The 15,550-nt window shown below is 41.5% G+C and overlaps 1 protein-coding gene across 11 annotated transcripts in view; it reads left to right on the top strand.

The window, feature by feature from the left end:
• The window catches only part of LOC103476270 (R3H domain-containing protein 1-like), a 41,624-nt gene that overhangs the window by 15,658 nt on the left and 10,416 nt on the right, over window positions 1–15,550 (top strand). For 7 of the 11 annotated variants that reach the window (XM_017310589.1, XM_017310586.1, XM_017310580.1 and 4 more), the window contains exons 4-17: window positions 1,538–1,555; window positions 1,964–2,053; window positions 5,862–5,991; window positions 7,744–7,822; window positions 8,811–8,870; window positions 9,728–9,868; window positions 10,071–10,179; window positions 10,488–10,583; window positions 11,506–11,531; window positions 11,611–11,664; window positions 11,746–11,978; window positions 13,326–13,598; window positions 13,894–14,030; window positions 14,126–14,251. In XM_017310589.1, the coding sequence (XP_017166078.1) occupies window positions 1,538–1,555; window positions 1,964–2,053; window positions 5,862–5,991; window positions 7,744–7,822; window positions 8,811–8,870; window positions 9,728–9,868; window positions 10,071–10,179; window positions 10,488–10,583; window positions 11,506–11,531; window positions 11,611–11,664; window positions 11,746–11,978; window positions 13,326–13,598; window positions 13,894–14,030; window positions 14,126–14,251 (1,572 nt within the window). The remainder of the gene's footprint in view (window positions 1–1,537; window positions 1,556–1,963; window positions 2,054–5,861; window positions 5,992–7,743; window positions 7,823–8,810; window positions 8,871–9,727; window positions 9,869–10,070; window positions 10,180–10,487; window positions 10,584–11,505; window positions 11,532–11,610; window positions 11,665–11,745; window positions 11,979–13,325; window positions 13,599–13,893; window positions 14,031–14,125; window positions 14,252–15,550) is intronic. The other 4 variants (XM_017310588.1, XM_017310598.1, XM_017310597.1 and 1 more) reach the window with 4 other exon arrangements.

The following is a 15,550-nucleotide window of genomic DNA, read 5'->3' as shown; positions in this document are numbered from 1 at the left end:
CCCCCCATTCCTTTATTTCCTGCCGGCATTGTTCATTCCCCTCCGGCCCCACACCGCTCAATTAGCCGGTGTAGCGGTGCGCTCACAGTCCCAGCCCGCTCCCCTGCCCTCCCTTGCATCCGTATCACCTGATATAGAGCGGGGCGCGGCAGGTCACAGGCGAACAGCAGCCCATTTCAATTTTTTATAGGTGTTATTTGCCCCTCGAGCTCGTCGATGGAGAGGAGGAGGGGTTGTCCTTTTTGATTTTTTTTTTTTTTTTTTTTAGAGGACAAGTGGGAGGACAGAGGAGTGTGTGTGTAAGGATCCATGTTGGGATTAGGAAGCAGAGGCCCTCTCTCTGCCTTCCACTCTCCTGCGTGCCGCTGAGTCGCCTTCTGTTTTCTCAGAGACGCACACAGAGAGGCAGCAGCGCATAAAGCTGTCTCGCACACCGATGGGTGGCCTGTGTTGCATCTCATCCCAAACGGGAGCGTTTGCTTCGCATGGCAGCTGCGCACAAACACTGATCCAAATGTCTCGCAGCCAAACACCTGAAGGGAGTTTAGTGTCTTCAAATATTACCTCACCCGCCAAAGAAAGAGGAAATGTGCTTTACGGCTCTGACTATTACTTTAGTTATCGATTATTCTGACTAATCAAATAAATAAAAAAAACTGGCACAAATGGCCTTCAAGGTTTCCCTGGGAAAACCTGGTGTTTGGGTGCTAGGGCAGTCATTCATCCAGCACCCCGTTGTATTTTTGAGTTAAAGTTTTTAGTTAACAGGAAATTTGAAAATTTCACTTGATAATTATGTTATTGAAAGATTGGAAGATGAATATGTAAACACTAATAAAGTCTTTAAAATGCAAACATTTTAAAACGACTTTTAAAAAAAAACAACAAAAAAAACAGCCATGCTAAGCTTTTGTGGAGGCACAAGTAAAGCCTGGTGGCCTGCCAGGCTTATAATACACTGGGGGAAACCCTGGGCCTTTATTCTCCAGTTAAAGGCCCAGCAAAGAAGTTGATAATTATTTCAATTACTTGATTTTTCAGCCCTAATGTGCATTTATTTTCTTTCTTTCTTCAAAAACAAGTGAAAAAAAACAAACACAGCGCATCACCTTGAACGCCATCTCCATTTTGAAATGTGGTGGTGGCAGCATCATGCAGTACGGACACAGAATCTGATCGCTTTAAAATGTTGGGGCAAATTTTCTTTTGCACTTAGAGATGTAATATTTCAAAGATAATTTAAATTTTAATTTCACAGATAAGTGTCACTTAATTTAGTTTTTTCGCGCTCTTAATGTCTTTGTTCTTGACAGAGGCATAAAAAAAGCATTACATCCCTTCGTTTTTTGCCTGTCAAAATTGTTTAAGTCACTCGAAGCCTTTTTGTGGAAATCTGGGGCATTCATGTATAATTCAGAAATCCTTCACTTCCTGAAGTAACAGCCCCTCCGTTCGCCTTCAAACTTTGTGTGGTTTGTGTTTTATTGTGTGTTTTTTGTGCACTTGTTTCCCCCCCCCATCTCTCACCTCTGGACAGCCAGTGAAGTACTCCAAGGTATGACTCGCTTGAACCGTGCATGTTGTAGGATGCTTCATCCTGTCTCATGTGCGTTTGGATGGCGTTCATTTTCTCCACGTTTGAAGCCGTACACCTGTTTCCTGTCAAGACGTCTGTGTGTGCTGCCGCAGATGCCTGGAGATCCTTTGCACAGCTATATGTTGAGATGCACAGGGAGATTAGTTTGGACGCTTTTTTGAGCTCGCCTCTTTGATTTCTCCCTTGAAATTCAATTTTCTTTTTCAATTTTGGCAGCTCATGGATCAGTCAAAACATTCGCTCGCTGAAAAGTGCGTTTTGCTTGCAGCTGTGGACCATCGTTCGTCATTGATCCGCAATATTGATGCATTTGTGTGTGCATGGTTTCTAACTGTGCCCACCTACCTGCATCCTTCCCCCCATTAGTCCAGTACCAGGCTAAAGCTGGTGCGGAGCCTGGCAGTGTGCGAAGAATCCTTTCCTCTCCCTATTCCTGAACCTTCTGCTGCACCTCAGGTAAACATTTTCCTCAATATCTATATTCTATATAGATGTTGCTATAGATGTTGTTCCGAGCATTTGTTTGGGAGGGTTTTGATTTTACCAGTCATACAGTATCTCTGGTACTCATCACTACTCGTATATTTTTTTTCACAACCTCATACTCAAACCCAATATGTGGCATGGGTAAACCCAGCTAATTTGAATCGTATCCAGTGACGTTTGAATTTCAGCTTGGAAAGTCTGTCAAGGATTCTCATTTCGTCCATAAAACCCTTGAAAAATCTGTCTCCAGATATTTCTTGGCTCAGCTTAGACACGTCATCTGATGTGTCTTGTTCAGTGATGGTTGGGTTTCAAGATTCCTTGCCTTGCCCACGTCTCTGAGCTCTGAACATCTTGTACTTCTAGCTATCCAGGTAGGTTGCAGTTCTGGACTACGACAGAACTGGGAAATAATGGCTTCCTGGTTGCTTCATGCTTGATTCACTTCAATTTCTTGACTTCTTATTCCTCAACACGATTCTTACCACTCTGTTGACCATTTTCAACCAAAACTTTTGATGGTTCTGTGATTATGCACCAATATCTGAGTAATTTCAGACGTTATGCATCCCTCTAAGAGACTTTTGGTCATTTTTGACTTTTCATAATTTTGACTAAAAGAAAAGAACCTCCACACCTTGATTCAGAGTGTTGACTTCCTTAACACTTGGCCTGAATTTAGAAAATATGCCCAAGTTGATTTTGAATACCCAAAGGTTTTTAAAAAGCTGATGGTCTTTGTGGTAATAGGTTTAAGCATTGTGGTTACTAAGGTCCTGATCAGCTAGGCTTTATTTTGCAAAAATTACAGTCAAAATGATCAAACCGTAACCAATGGGAAAGATCTGATGACTCTAGACCAGAGATGGCGCTGGATTGTGCTGCTACTTGTCAGATCTTCACATTAACAAGTTAATACCCTGCAATTTCTGAGCCTTATTTTTATCATTAATTTATTTGCATACAAATGTTAGTACTTGAAAACTTAGCCTGTTTAGTCTGTTTTTATCAAACTCTAGAGTCGGGTTTATTTGGGGAGGTAATTGAATTCAAATGAAGATCTAAGAAGTAAACTGGTCTGCATACAAACCTCGGTCTCGGGTTGCTGAAGTGAATTCTGGTGCGGCTCGAATGCATGTTTAACTGCAAGTAGACCGGAGATCGCTCCAAAAGCAGGAAGTGGACAGTAGCACAGGGCATTCTGGGTAAATGCAACCAAAACAAACACTAACTAGCGCTAGCATGAAAATATCTTATGGTCTTTTACCAAGGACAAAAGAAAAACCTGCAACTGCAAAAATCTGAAGCCAGTCCATTTTTGTTTTTTTGTGAAGAAGGAAGTTGCGCTCATTTGTTGTTCTGATGTTTTTGTTTCATTTCCTTCAGTAGTTCTTGATGCAGCGCCACCACAGGCGTGGGGGGAAAAGATTTTTCAATGAGTTTGGATTCTTTGACGCAGCGCAGTGCAAAAGAGAACCGCACCACCTGAAAGTGGGACAAATGTTGCAATTTTGATCACCAATCAAACCAAACACCCAAAATGCTGAAATGAAATCAAAAGGTGCTCAAATAAATTGAGTTTTAAAGGTGTCCACAGGTCAGTCAGATCATTGGAAGTTCTTACACCTTACAGATATTTTATTATAAACCCCAGCCTACGTCAAAAGTGCTGACCTTGGATCATGAATTTATTTCGGCTCATTAAAACCGGCCAGATAGACCTCTGACGCTTGATTAGCAGCCTTTGTCTGACAGCTATGATTAAATACCCGTCTGCGGCCACTTTATGAAACCATAGCATCATCAAAACTAAAGAGCGTCGGGCTCCAGCGGCTCGCCTCGCCGGCCGTTACCCCTCCAAATCGATGCCACATTTACGCCGTTTCTCCAGGCGAAGTTCAGCCTCCCCCCACCTTGCCGCCGATCAAACTTCTCCCATTACACGCCGCTCTGCACAACTCCCCGCACACACATTTCCACACAGGTGAGTCCCGTCCCGTGGTGTCTCAAAGCAGCAGCGCAGCGCGCCCCGTGACCGGAGGGCGCGGCGGTATTCCCGCTACAGTCTCGCGTCGTCTGCACTCACACGACGTCCTGTATTACTGCCATCAATCATGTCGGGGAAATTACAATTTCCGCACGTCAGCTACAGAGAGCTGTGGAGCGCTTTAATTGAACACTCCTTATATTCCCCTCACCCCTCCTCCACCCGTTTCTGTTATTGGTCGAAACTCCTTCTGCGGCAAACTAACCTAGAGGGTTGAGGTAACGCAATAAAGGAGGAGAGAGAGAAATATTAGTGGAGTACAAATCCAGCTCCGTGAGCGCTGATTCTCTATCAGTCTTCTAAGATCTTCACATCTGAAGGTTTTCCATTGTTCACCACTTCACATTACTGTCTCCTCCGTCAAGTAGGAGCTAACAAAGGGCTTACAGGCTGTCCGAGTCCTGAGAAACCTGGTTGTCAGCTCCGATCCCTGAACCATAGTAGTCGGCTGTGGGAGGAACAGGGGGGCTTCTGAATGCTTGCCATACCTTTTTTGTTTCAGACTTGACAGCATGCTCATTACACACTCGCAGGACCATCATTTTCCCGCTGTTTTTCCCTTTATCTCGAGGTAAAATGGATGTCAGGAAACAAATGAGGCAGCTCGCAACAGCTGCACATCAGCCTGGCGGTTTCCACGCCGATGCGGAGGGTGGCATTAAGTAGCAAACATCAGCGCTTCTCGCCTGGAGAGAGAGAGAATGAGAGGAGGGGAAGGGGAGAAAAAAAATCCTCTGCTTTGACGAGCGCGCACAAACTTGCTGTCACTTCCAAAGCTCTCCAAGTCTCACACAGGCAATTAGTCAGTCACATCGCTCATTTGCATATTACATTTTCATATACGTTCTGCAGCATCTCATTATCTTGCTGCGCAGCTGTTACAGGGATCAAACTCCTGACCTTTTTTTTTCTTTTCTGTTATGATCTGCTCTCCCACCACTAGGTTCATTCACTTTTTTTTTCCTTTTCCTTTACGCCACACACGCAGCCTCCCAGAGACTCTCTGATGTTAACTTCCCAGACTTGTGCTTAATCCACTTACAGTGCAGCGGGAACCTCTCAGCTTTTTTCCCTTTCAGCTTTTGTCAAAGTGCCTGAAAAGCAAATCAGATACAGCTCCGAATCGAAAAGCAAGCGTGCGGCAAAGAGGAGCCCGTCTCGAGTCAAACTGAGGCCATCTTTTGCAGAAAAAGATTTTCCTCCCGATTCTCTGAATTTTTTCGCAGGATTACGGCTAACCCCCCCTCCCCGTCGTTCTGTCGGATTTTCTGGACTGAAATCTGCAGCGTTTAATTTTAGGCTCCAGATTCATGTATTATTCAGGTGATTTTAATAAAAACAAGCTAATCTGAAGATTAATTGCCATAGCAATTTGGAATGCGCGGACGCAGGCGCATTATCGCTTGTTTCAGTGATAAACCAGGAGTTTGAGTGTCTCGCCGAGGCTTCTGTAGCACATGCCGTCGTCTAATTAACCCAGAACCGGAGGCAAGATCACGCTCTTATTGAATGCCTCCTTTTCAAATTAAGGCCTTGTCTGTCATACAGAGCAGACCTTGGGGGTCACGTTTTGCGTTTGACGCTCTTGGAAAAACGTTGACACCGCTGCACTCTCAGTTTGGGAGGTATTTTTAGTTTATCCGAGTGTTTAAATCAAAGCCATGCTTTCACACAAAGAGCTGACCTTGTAAAACGGACGTCGGCAGGAATTTAATTTCTTTCTTCCCCCAGCAGGATGGACTCCTCCCCCCTCCGGCCTTTGAAAACGAGGAGCGCGGCGCGAAAGACCAAGCCGAGAAAGAAGCCGGCTGCGACAAGGTGGACAAACCGGAGAAGGCGCCGAGAAAAATGCTCTCAAGAGGTAAAGAATGAAAAGAAACCAGAACTTGAACGTCTTTCTTTGGAAGATTATGTCTTCCTTTCACACCAATCTGAAGTTTTAGCGTTTAAGGGCAAAAATAAGTTTAAAAAAAATTGAGAAACTGGCCCACAGCATTACWCCTCCTCCTCCGTACTTAGCTCTGTGCTTTTCCATGTAAATACCCACAGATGAACAAGTTTCACTGAAAAATCATTTATTTTAATGTCTTATTTTAAAGCCATTTAAAAAAAAAAAAAAAGTTCCTTTCTTAAAACTATTGCTTTTAAAAATGACTCAGATTAATTACACGTTTATTAACAAAGCTACATTTGATATGTGATACAGTTCAACTTGTGACAGAAGCACACTTTATCGTGCTGCAGCTTTTTATACCAAAACTGCTTTATTAATGAGAAATGGTTAATAAACTTTTAATTTTCCTCCTGGTTTCAATTTACATAAAATTGACAGATGAAGATTTAAAGTAACACATTCCATTTTCCATCACTTTTAAAGAAAGTCTTTAGTTTAAAATATGTAAATATTTCCATACATGATAAAAATTTAAACCTTCATTTAAAATTATGTCTATTTTGTAATATACTGTGACGCACATAAAACACACATGCACAGTAACATTTATACAATCATAAATACACAAACACACACATCTCTTAAAAGAAATTATTTGTATATTATATTTTCAGTACTTTAATGTTTTGTGGTAGTGAGTTCCATTCGTTAAAAATCACTGTTCATCGACTTCAACTAGTTTTGCTAACAAGAAATGTTTTTCTAGTAACTTTTAAACACTTATTGATGCTTGTATCGTTCAACTTGTCCGAATTGTGCAGAATTTGCACATCTGTAAAGATGCAGGTGGGAACTGGTGCACATCTGGTTTTACATTCCCACTACCTGATAAAGACGCGCCACGACTGAACTCAGGAAAACAGTTTCCATTAACGCCTTTGATTTCCTTACATCGCCGCCACCTGGGACCTCATTTATAAACATTGCTCACTTGGAAAAAAGAGCCAAAAATAATCCATGCGCTTTACTTCCTGTCCAGAATTGGATGCCATACGTAGATATAAGTTTTTTTGCTATTGATAAGATTCAGTGGCATTGAGACCAAGCCGAGAGCCTTAATGATACTAATCACAATCTGTGTCACTCTGGCAAATTACAGCCTTCTAATAATTATATCCTTTTGCCTCGTCACCGGGGGTAACACCAGTCCTAAACATTTCTTTTTAGCTCTCTGTCCCTCCAGTTTGTCCAAAAGCTCGTCTCCTCTTTTTTTTTTAAGCGATATCTCATTATGGACTGATAATTGGTGCTATTCAGTTAATTGCCAAAAAGCTCAAGGTGCGAAGCAATTATATGGATTCCCACAGGCGCGGAAAGGTGTCTGCTTCCCTCTGTGGAGCAACACCGCTGATGAGGCAGCCTCCAATTATAGAAAGCAGACGCCCACAGACGGGAACGAGCTCTGTCGTCCCTTAACTCCCTCCGATGGGTCCCGCCGAGGCATGTTCCTTCACTGGGAACGTCGCTTTCTTAAACGGCTGTTCTGACAGCGTTCGACTCCAAGAAGCAGCCCTCCTTTTTTTCTTTTTTCCCCCCCTGAAAAGTTTTTGCTCTGGAGTTAATCCCGTTTTAGCCAAAGATGTCTCATTAGTAGTGGAAGTTAACACTTATTAGAAACTAATTTAGAGAAATGATGTACGTTGTGTCCTTCCTGGTTAGATTCTAGTCAGGACTACACTGACTCCACCGGCATAGACCTCCACGAGTTCCTCGTCAACACGCTGAAGAGCAACCCCAGGTAAGAAGCGGCAGAATCTCTTCCCCCGCATTAAGGAGTTCATCTGTAGTGTCTAATGATCCGCTTACAGAAGCATTTAAAATCCTAATTGTCTCCAGTGAAGTCAATTCACTTTGCTGCGATTGCAGCAGTGAGTGAATTCCCCTTGGCTATAACTTAATGTTCCTCTTCGTACTTTTAACAAAGCATCATGGGAGCCATAAATCCAAGCAGAATCCACTTTACAGGAGACTTTGTAACCCAGAAGTTCAACATGGCAATTTATTAAATAATAAATTTAATATTTTAAGGAGAGATGTGACAATTTAGAGCTGATGGCGTAGAAGCTAATATTTAATTATATTAAAAAAGGTCTGAATTGGATCATAAATTAATTTAAGCTAAACAAACTGTTTAGCTGTTTTATGTTTTAGATTGAATTGGATCACATTTTATTTTTGGGTAGCAGATTTAAAGGGGCTGAATTAAAATGTAGGTAAGGCCCACATATGGATGTAATGGTCCAGTGGTTTCTGTTGTAATTATTTTAAAATTTGTGTTTGTCTGTTAGATAAAATGCCTGAAAAATGTAAAGCGGTTGAAGAGATTATGGATTTTTGTGTAAAGCAAATATTTAAATGGACCGTAAATGATGCATTTCATTGTAACTTCAAAATGGTAAAACTGGAAATTGTACTTTACTGGATTTCCAAACGTTATTTGGGATATAACTATTGAATTGGAATTTATTTGGATTAAATTGAAAGTATAAAAGTCGATTCCAAATTGTGCAGCATTTAGTTAGTATTTAATTTATTTATTATAGATGCCTTTTAGGTGTTGGACTGAATGTTTTTAGTGTTTATCTTTTGGTCAAATTAGTTTTACAAACTCAATAATTTTGTCACGCATAGATGGATTATATAACATTTTCTGTGCCGTTTCTATTTGTTTAGAAATTTAATAGTATTGAAAGTTTACATAATGCATTGTGTCCTCTTCCTCTCAGGGATCGAATCATGCTACTAAAGTTGGAACAGGACATCTTGGATTTCATCAGCAATAATGAGTAAGATATAACTTCTTTGTTTTATTATTATTTAACAACAAATGCACTGAACAGGCTTTTCCAGGCTGACTCAGCAGGAGTCCTTTGAAAGATTTTTCTCTTCAAACTAAAACACATGAGAGAAATAAAAGCTTGAGGTTCTTTGATGGAGGTGGAAGTTTTGAATAAATCAGAAAATCAAGGAAGAACAACATTGTCTCCCTGACCTTAATCTGGGTTTTATTCAACTCAGAAAAGTTCTAGCTTTTTATTTTTAGTCTATAAATGCATCAATAGAGGGAGTTCCTAATTCAGTTCAGTTTATCACACCATTTCAGAATGGAATAAGTCATCTCATGGCATCATAGTTATGTAAAAATGTGCAAATTCTGACCAATTGATTGGTCAATGTTGATCTTTTTTCTTTATCTTTTAGCTGATAATTTAATTTGCTTCATTGCACCGATTAATCAACCGATTTGTCGCCTTATCTCACATGAATATGTCCTCTTAATCCAAACTACAATTATCACAGCATGTCTTCTTGCCTGGCAGAAAATGTGATGCAGCAATTTGTTAAATCTGTTTTTTGGAGTAAATAAGAGGGTTGTTTGGTTCCATTTTCATTATTAATCTAAAACCAAATGGCTGTCGAGCTTAAAGTGATGCATTCAGGACCTCAAACCTGACTCTGAACGTTGGGAGAAAAATCTGAAGCCAGAACTGGCCCAAGAATAACAATTGGTGCAGTTAAAGTAAACCAATCTTCCATTGGTTGCTGCCACGATTATTTTGAATGTTTCCAGAACCTGAAAGCTTCCAGTCGTATCTTTTCTGTAACGATAACCTCGGCTTGTTTTCCCCGTTTCTGCTTGTAGCACCCAGAAGAGAAAGTTCCCCCCCATGACGTCTTACCACCGGATGCTGCTGCATCGCGTAGCTGCCTACTTTGGCATGGATCACAACGTGGACCCCAGCGGAAAGTCAGTGGTGATCAACAAAACCATCAACACTAGAATGTAAGCTGGATGTTTTTTTATTATTATTTCCTACTTGACGTTACGTTAGTAATGCACCACTTTTAGGCAGTTCTAGTTCATCTTTTTTCCAACCAGCTGGCAGAGAACTTCCTCCTCTGCAGCTCGGTTAGCATATGTAGCTGTCAACATCTGTAATAAATTAAGCTGCCACTAAAACTCCTGTGAATTCACCCGCCAACAGACCCGATCAGAAATTCTCGGAGCACATCAAGGATGACAGGGCGGACGATTTTCAGAAACGCTACATTCTCAAACGAGACAACGCCAGCTTTGATCGCGACGACAGCACGGTAGGCTTTCTTTTTCTCTTTTTTTTTTTCTTTTCTTTTTAATATGTATATATATTTTTCTTCTTCTTCTTCACCAAGCTGTCACTTTCATTTCTGACATGTTGGGGAAGAGTGGGACAATCTGGCATCTGTGACTGCTAAAGAATCTGCGCGTGTGTGTGTGTGTGTGTGTGTGTGTGTGTGTGTGTGTGTGTGTGTGTGTGTGTGTGTGTGTGTGTGTGTGTGTGTGTGTGTGTGTGTGTNGTGTGTGTGTGTGTGTGTGTGTGTGTGTGTGTGTGTGTGTGTGTGTGTGTGTGTGTCCTTGCCAGATCCGAATGCGTTTGAAAGCTGACAAGAGGAGCAAATCGATGGAGGAGAGGGAGGAGGAGTACCAGCGAGCCAGAGAAAGGATTTTTGCACATGATGTGAGAGCTGTTGGTGTAGGCGGGTGGAGAGTGAAGGGGTGGGGGGGGGGTTGTGCATGTTTCACAAATCTTTGTGTCATATCTATTCATGTGCAAATTCAGTGGATTTCTTGCCACCAATTACCATCGCTGCCTTTATGAATTTATACACGAAGATGCTCTGATTTGGACTAAGGCTGAAACAATTAATAATCGTCAACTAATTTAGTAATTGATTAATCGTTAACTGGAGTATATAGTCTCTCAAAACGGCAATATAACTGTTCCAAAAATATGTACATTTTGCATTTAAGATATAAAAAAAAAAAAACTTTCCATGTAAATATGTGCTATCTAGAAGAATTTTAAGCTTCACCGGGTTCAAATTCTGCATAAAAAATTAAATAAACTAAATGCACCCTTTGCTACAAATGATCAAGTGTCCACTAAAGGAATCATGTTATTGAATTTTAGGCAATAAAATGTTTATTATTGTGTATTTTAATGTATTTTAGTAATCGATTAATCTATTGACTGTTCTGATGATTAACATTCTAAATATCTTTCATTTAATCACTTAGGACTTTTTATGCAACATTAGAATAACATTCTAGTGCAAATCAATTGTTTCCTTTTTTTTTACAGTAACATAGCATTACTTTAATAATCTTGTCCCAGCTCAGGCTCACATCTTAAATACTAAATCTTTATATTTTATGTACAGTTTTTGTTTCATATCTGCAGAGTTTGATGATCTTTCAACAAATGGTATTTTTTAGGGCCTATACTCCGGTTTACGATTAATCAATTACAAATTAGGTGACGATTAATCACGATTAATAGTTTCAACCCCAGGACTCAGAATCCACATTTATAGATTTATAGAACTGATTGTATAGATTTGTATGTTATTATGTGCTTAAATATTTCCTGTCGCCCACAGGGAGAACACTTCCTACTAGACAGAAGGTAATCTCCATCCTGAAATGATTTTGATTCGTTTTCTCAGTTTTTTCAACTGGAGTCACGTTGGAACGTTCTTTTTCAGCGCACAGGAGGAACACGCGTGCATGAGCACTCAGCAGAGGCGTCAAATGTTCAGGTTAGGTCCAGAAGCATCGTCCAACCAAAATTAAACGTATATTAATCTATTGTTTCTGAAGTTATTCCCCTCTGCTTCCAGGTTACGAGCCGGCCATTCCGGCGCCAGCCGCCAGAGTAGCTCTGAGACGGAGACGCTGCCGCGGCACAGCGAGCCGCGGCCGTGGAGCAGCACCGACAGCTCCGACAGCTCCAACCGGCTCGCCCCGCGGCCCGCCATCACCAAGGCCAGCAGCTTCAGCGGCATCTCACCGGGCCTGGTGAGAGGAGACAGCACGGCCAGCAGCAAGAGCACCGGCAAGCTTTCCAAAACAGGCAAGGGAAACGGGGGCAGCGTCCTCAGGACGTCCTTAAATCAGAGAAATTCCTCTCAAACTGGAGGTAGATTTATTCAAAGTAAAAAAAAAAAAAAAAGAAATACGGCAGCAGAGATCATATCAGAACAAATGTTTGTTTCTGCTGTTGTCAAAACTCGTTCCCACTTCAACCTGGTGATAGAAAAGACTGAGGGGGAAAAGTGTCGCAGCAGCAGAATAAAACGCTAACCGTGATGATTTGCTGCATTATTTACAAGTGGAAGCATGTTGGAGAGATAAATTTAAGGCAGCAAGTGCTTACCCCTACAGTACTATCCATCTGTAACTTTATTGGCTTAGAGCAGACGCTCCGCATCGTGGGTTTATTTAGTTATCACAGTTTTTGGCCTCTGCTCTCCCTGACATCGTTTCTGTTGATTTCTTATTTTTGCTGAAATTTATTTTTTTTTTGCTGTTGAAGTTGTTTACGAAGCAACTGGACTCGCTCACATCCAGGGAGGAAAATTAAAGCAGACACATCGCCTCTGTTCAGCTGTCACCTTAGCTTAAAGTCGCAGTTTCCAATATTTATCGAGAAAACGGGAAGTTCACGTCATGTTCGGTGTGTTTAATGCAACAGATGTATACGTGTGTTGCTGCTCAAATCTGGCCCTCTAGACTCCAGACGCCAAATTATATTAATGAATCCCTCGAGTTTTTATAATTATTTAAATTAAAGCAAAATCATCAGCAATTTTTTTTGTGCTCATCCATAGAGTTTATTGCAAATTTTCAGCAAAAATGGTCAAAAACTTTGGGTTTAAGTGATGCTGACTCCCACCTGCAGGTGGCAGTATTTCTTACTTTTACTCCACTGCTGCCTCAGCACTATGAAATGTCAAGTTATATTGCATTATTGATGTGACATAAAACAAAAAGTCACACAACGTCATGGATAAGCGCAAACATTGAACATTTTTCTAAATTGGCAGCACAAAATTTTTATTTTAGAAACAATCGCGAAATCCAGGAGGGACTGATAAATGTAAAAAGATATAATCTAATTTCAAGAAATGCTTAATAACAGTTTAATTGGTTTTATCCCTGCATTCTTCTATAACATTAAGAACATCGATGATCTTAATGTGACGCAAAATGAAAATGAGTTTGACACGCCTGATCTAGCACATAAAATCCTAAAAACAATCTATGACTTAAATCGTTAAAGCTTATTATAGAAAAAGATTCATCATGGATCATCAACAGTCGCCTTAAGAAGTGAGGATGCATTATTAGCGTCAGGCGTTCATTAGCAGCCAGCTAATGGTTTGGTCATTAGCTGATTGTTTCTAATTCCCCTCATCAGGTTCTGAATCCTGCAGCAGCGTCGGCTCCTCCTCCAGCTCTCTCTCTCGCCCCCACCTACCCCTCCAAATCCCCGCCGCCTCGCGCTCCGTCGTCCCCGGCAACCCCCTGCCCCACCGTGCCATCGACGCCAGAGTCCCCGGACATCCCGAGGCGTCGAAGAGCGGCCCGTCCCAGCTGCTGGCGTCCGCCGGCGACGCGAGCGGCTACTACATGCTGCCGCTGGACGCCGCGGGGATTCCACCTGGCAGCATCCTGATCAACCCGCACACAGGTGAGGGCGAGCGACCCCCGACGCGCGGTTTTGTAACTACTTCCAGTTTTCCTAATGTAAATTCACGACTCCCGGGTGGGCAGATTTCCAGCCTGGCCTGTGGCTGCACTCAGATTCTGTCAAATTAGTCGACAAAATTCACTCTGATCTGGACACAGGAGCAGATGGCACAGATCTGTGAATATGCATCACGATTCTGAACTTTGCACCAACAGCAGGCTGGGCTGGACCAGGTCCGGAGTTCTGCAGCGGGATTTGTTTGGTCTGATTTATTAACGTGGGTTCATCTCGACAGGCAAGCCTTTCATGCACCCGGACGGCAGCACTGTAGTTTATAACCCGCCTGCAGGCAGGATCCCACAGCAGGGGAAAACGCCGCTGCAGCCCATCCCTGCGGTGTCGCAGCAGCCGGCCAATCACGTTCACTCACAGGTCGGTGGCGTTAGCTTAATTTCTTTCTTAAAATAACTAACTCACCACTTCCTCCTTCGTCCACTTTGACATCCTGTCCCTGTGTCTGTCTTCAGCCAGTCTATCCTCCTCTTCAGCCGTCCTCTGAGCCTGTCCACAACCCAACGGTTTCTTATCCTCTTCATTCTCCTCTTCCTCCTTCTCAGTTCCTGCCCGTCTGTCCTAACCAACAATACACTGTGGTACAGAACTTCTTCCTTCTTCCATTTTTTTAAAATCCTTTCCTTCCTGCTCCATCCCCTGTCAAACCTGGATCACAGAGAGTTGGTTTCACTCAGTTCACTTCCACTAGATATGAATAAAACAACAATAAATGCATAAAAGGGCGCAGAATTAAAATTCGGGTCAGGATTGGTTCGGCAGAAGAAGAGTTTCCAGCTCTACTGTGACCCAGGTCTTCATTTTTTTTATCTGTGCTTTTTGAAACTGAAAGAATAAAGGAAACATTGTACAATTCAGCCAACTACCAACAAACTCCAGTTTTTTTGATTGATTTGTAATAGATGTTTCCCTGTATGTCTAAAGGAGACAATAAGTCAAGGATTATGAATGAAAGCTGATTTTCAAATAAAAGCTTCATTTTAAATTATTTTTTTGTAGTGACAGGGCCGGATTTCAAAGGATATGGGTTCCTGGGCTGGAAACCATTTTGGTGCCCTTTTCACATAATAAAGATTCTGTAACTAATGTAAATTACAGTATGAACTGATGATACCAACTGACGATTTTAAGTTTAATACATCCTGTGTTATGTAATAAGTATTATTTACATTCCTAAAAATCCCAACATGTTATTACAACTCTTCTGAAATTACCTGCGACTCAAAAACATGAAAAAATAAAAATCTATGTGGACGCCCACAAAAAATGGATGCCCTGGGCTACTGCCAATAAGTCCAGCTGCAGTGAAATCCATTCATTTTTAAAAGGACATTTCAGTGTGAAGTTATGCTACCTGAATAACAGCTGAATGTATTTTAAGACGCCGTTACTTCGGGGAGCCACCGAGGTGTGAAGGTGCATCTGGCCGGATGGATCCCCTCTCCACATATGTGGATCATGCATCCACTTAACCTCATTTCTGACCTGGTTTTAGCGAAAGCCGTGCCTCTGTGGCTAATTATGCCTGTGGAAACTTCCATTAATATTTAATTCATCACCAGATGTTGGCTCTGAATAATCCATGACTTGAAAACATGACTTTTCCAACAACATGTCAGAAGTGACCTGGACTTGGTTGCTGTGGCGATACGAATCAGGGACGGATTTAATCTTTTAGGCTTAATTCATGCAGTTTGTTGCCTAAATAAAGAGTCATTCTAAAGCTGGAATGAATGATTAATTGATTAATGAAATAATTAACTAATTTAGTAATCGATCATCATCTGGAAGTGAGGAGACTCATTAAAAAAGGCAATTTGCTCAAAGAACAACATGCTTGACGCACTAATTAAGCAAAAAACTATTAAATTTTTTATATA

This window comes from Poecilia reticulata, linkage group LG2 (genome assembly GCF_000633615.1).
Source record: "Poecilia reticulata strain Guanapo linkage group LG2, Guppy_female_1.0+MT, whole genome shotgun sequence".
Classification (NCBI taxonomy): Eukaryota; Metazoa; Chordata; class Actinopteri; order Cyprinodontiformes; family Poeciliidae; genus Poecilia; species Poecilia reticulata.
Note: the sequence above shows the minus strand (reverse complement) of the source record. Positions and strands in the feature narration are given on the sequence as shown.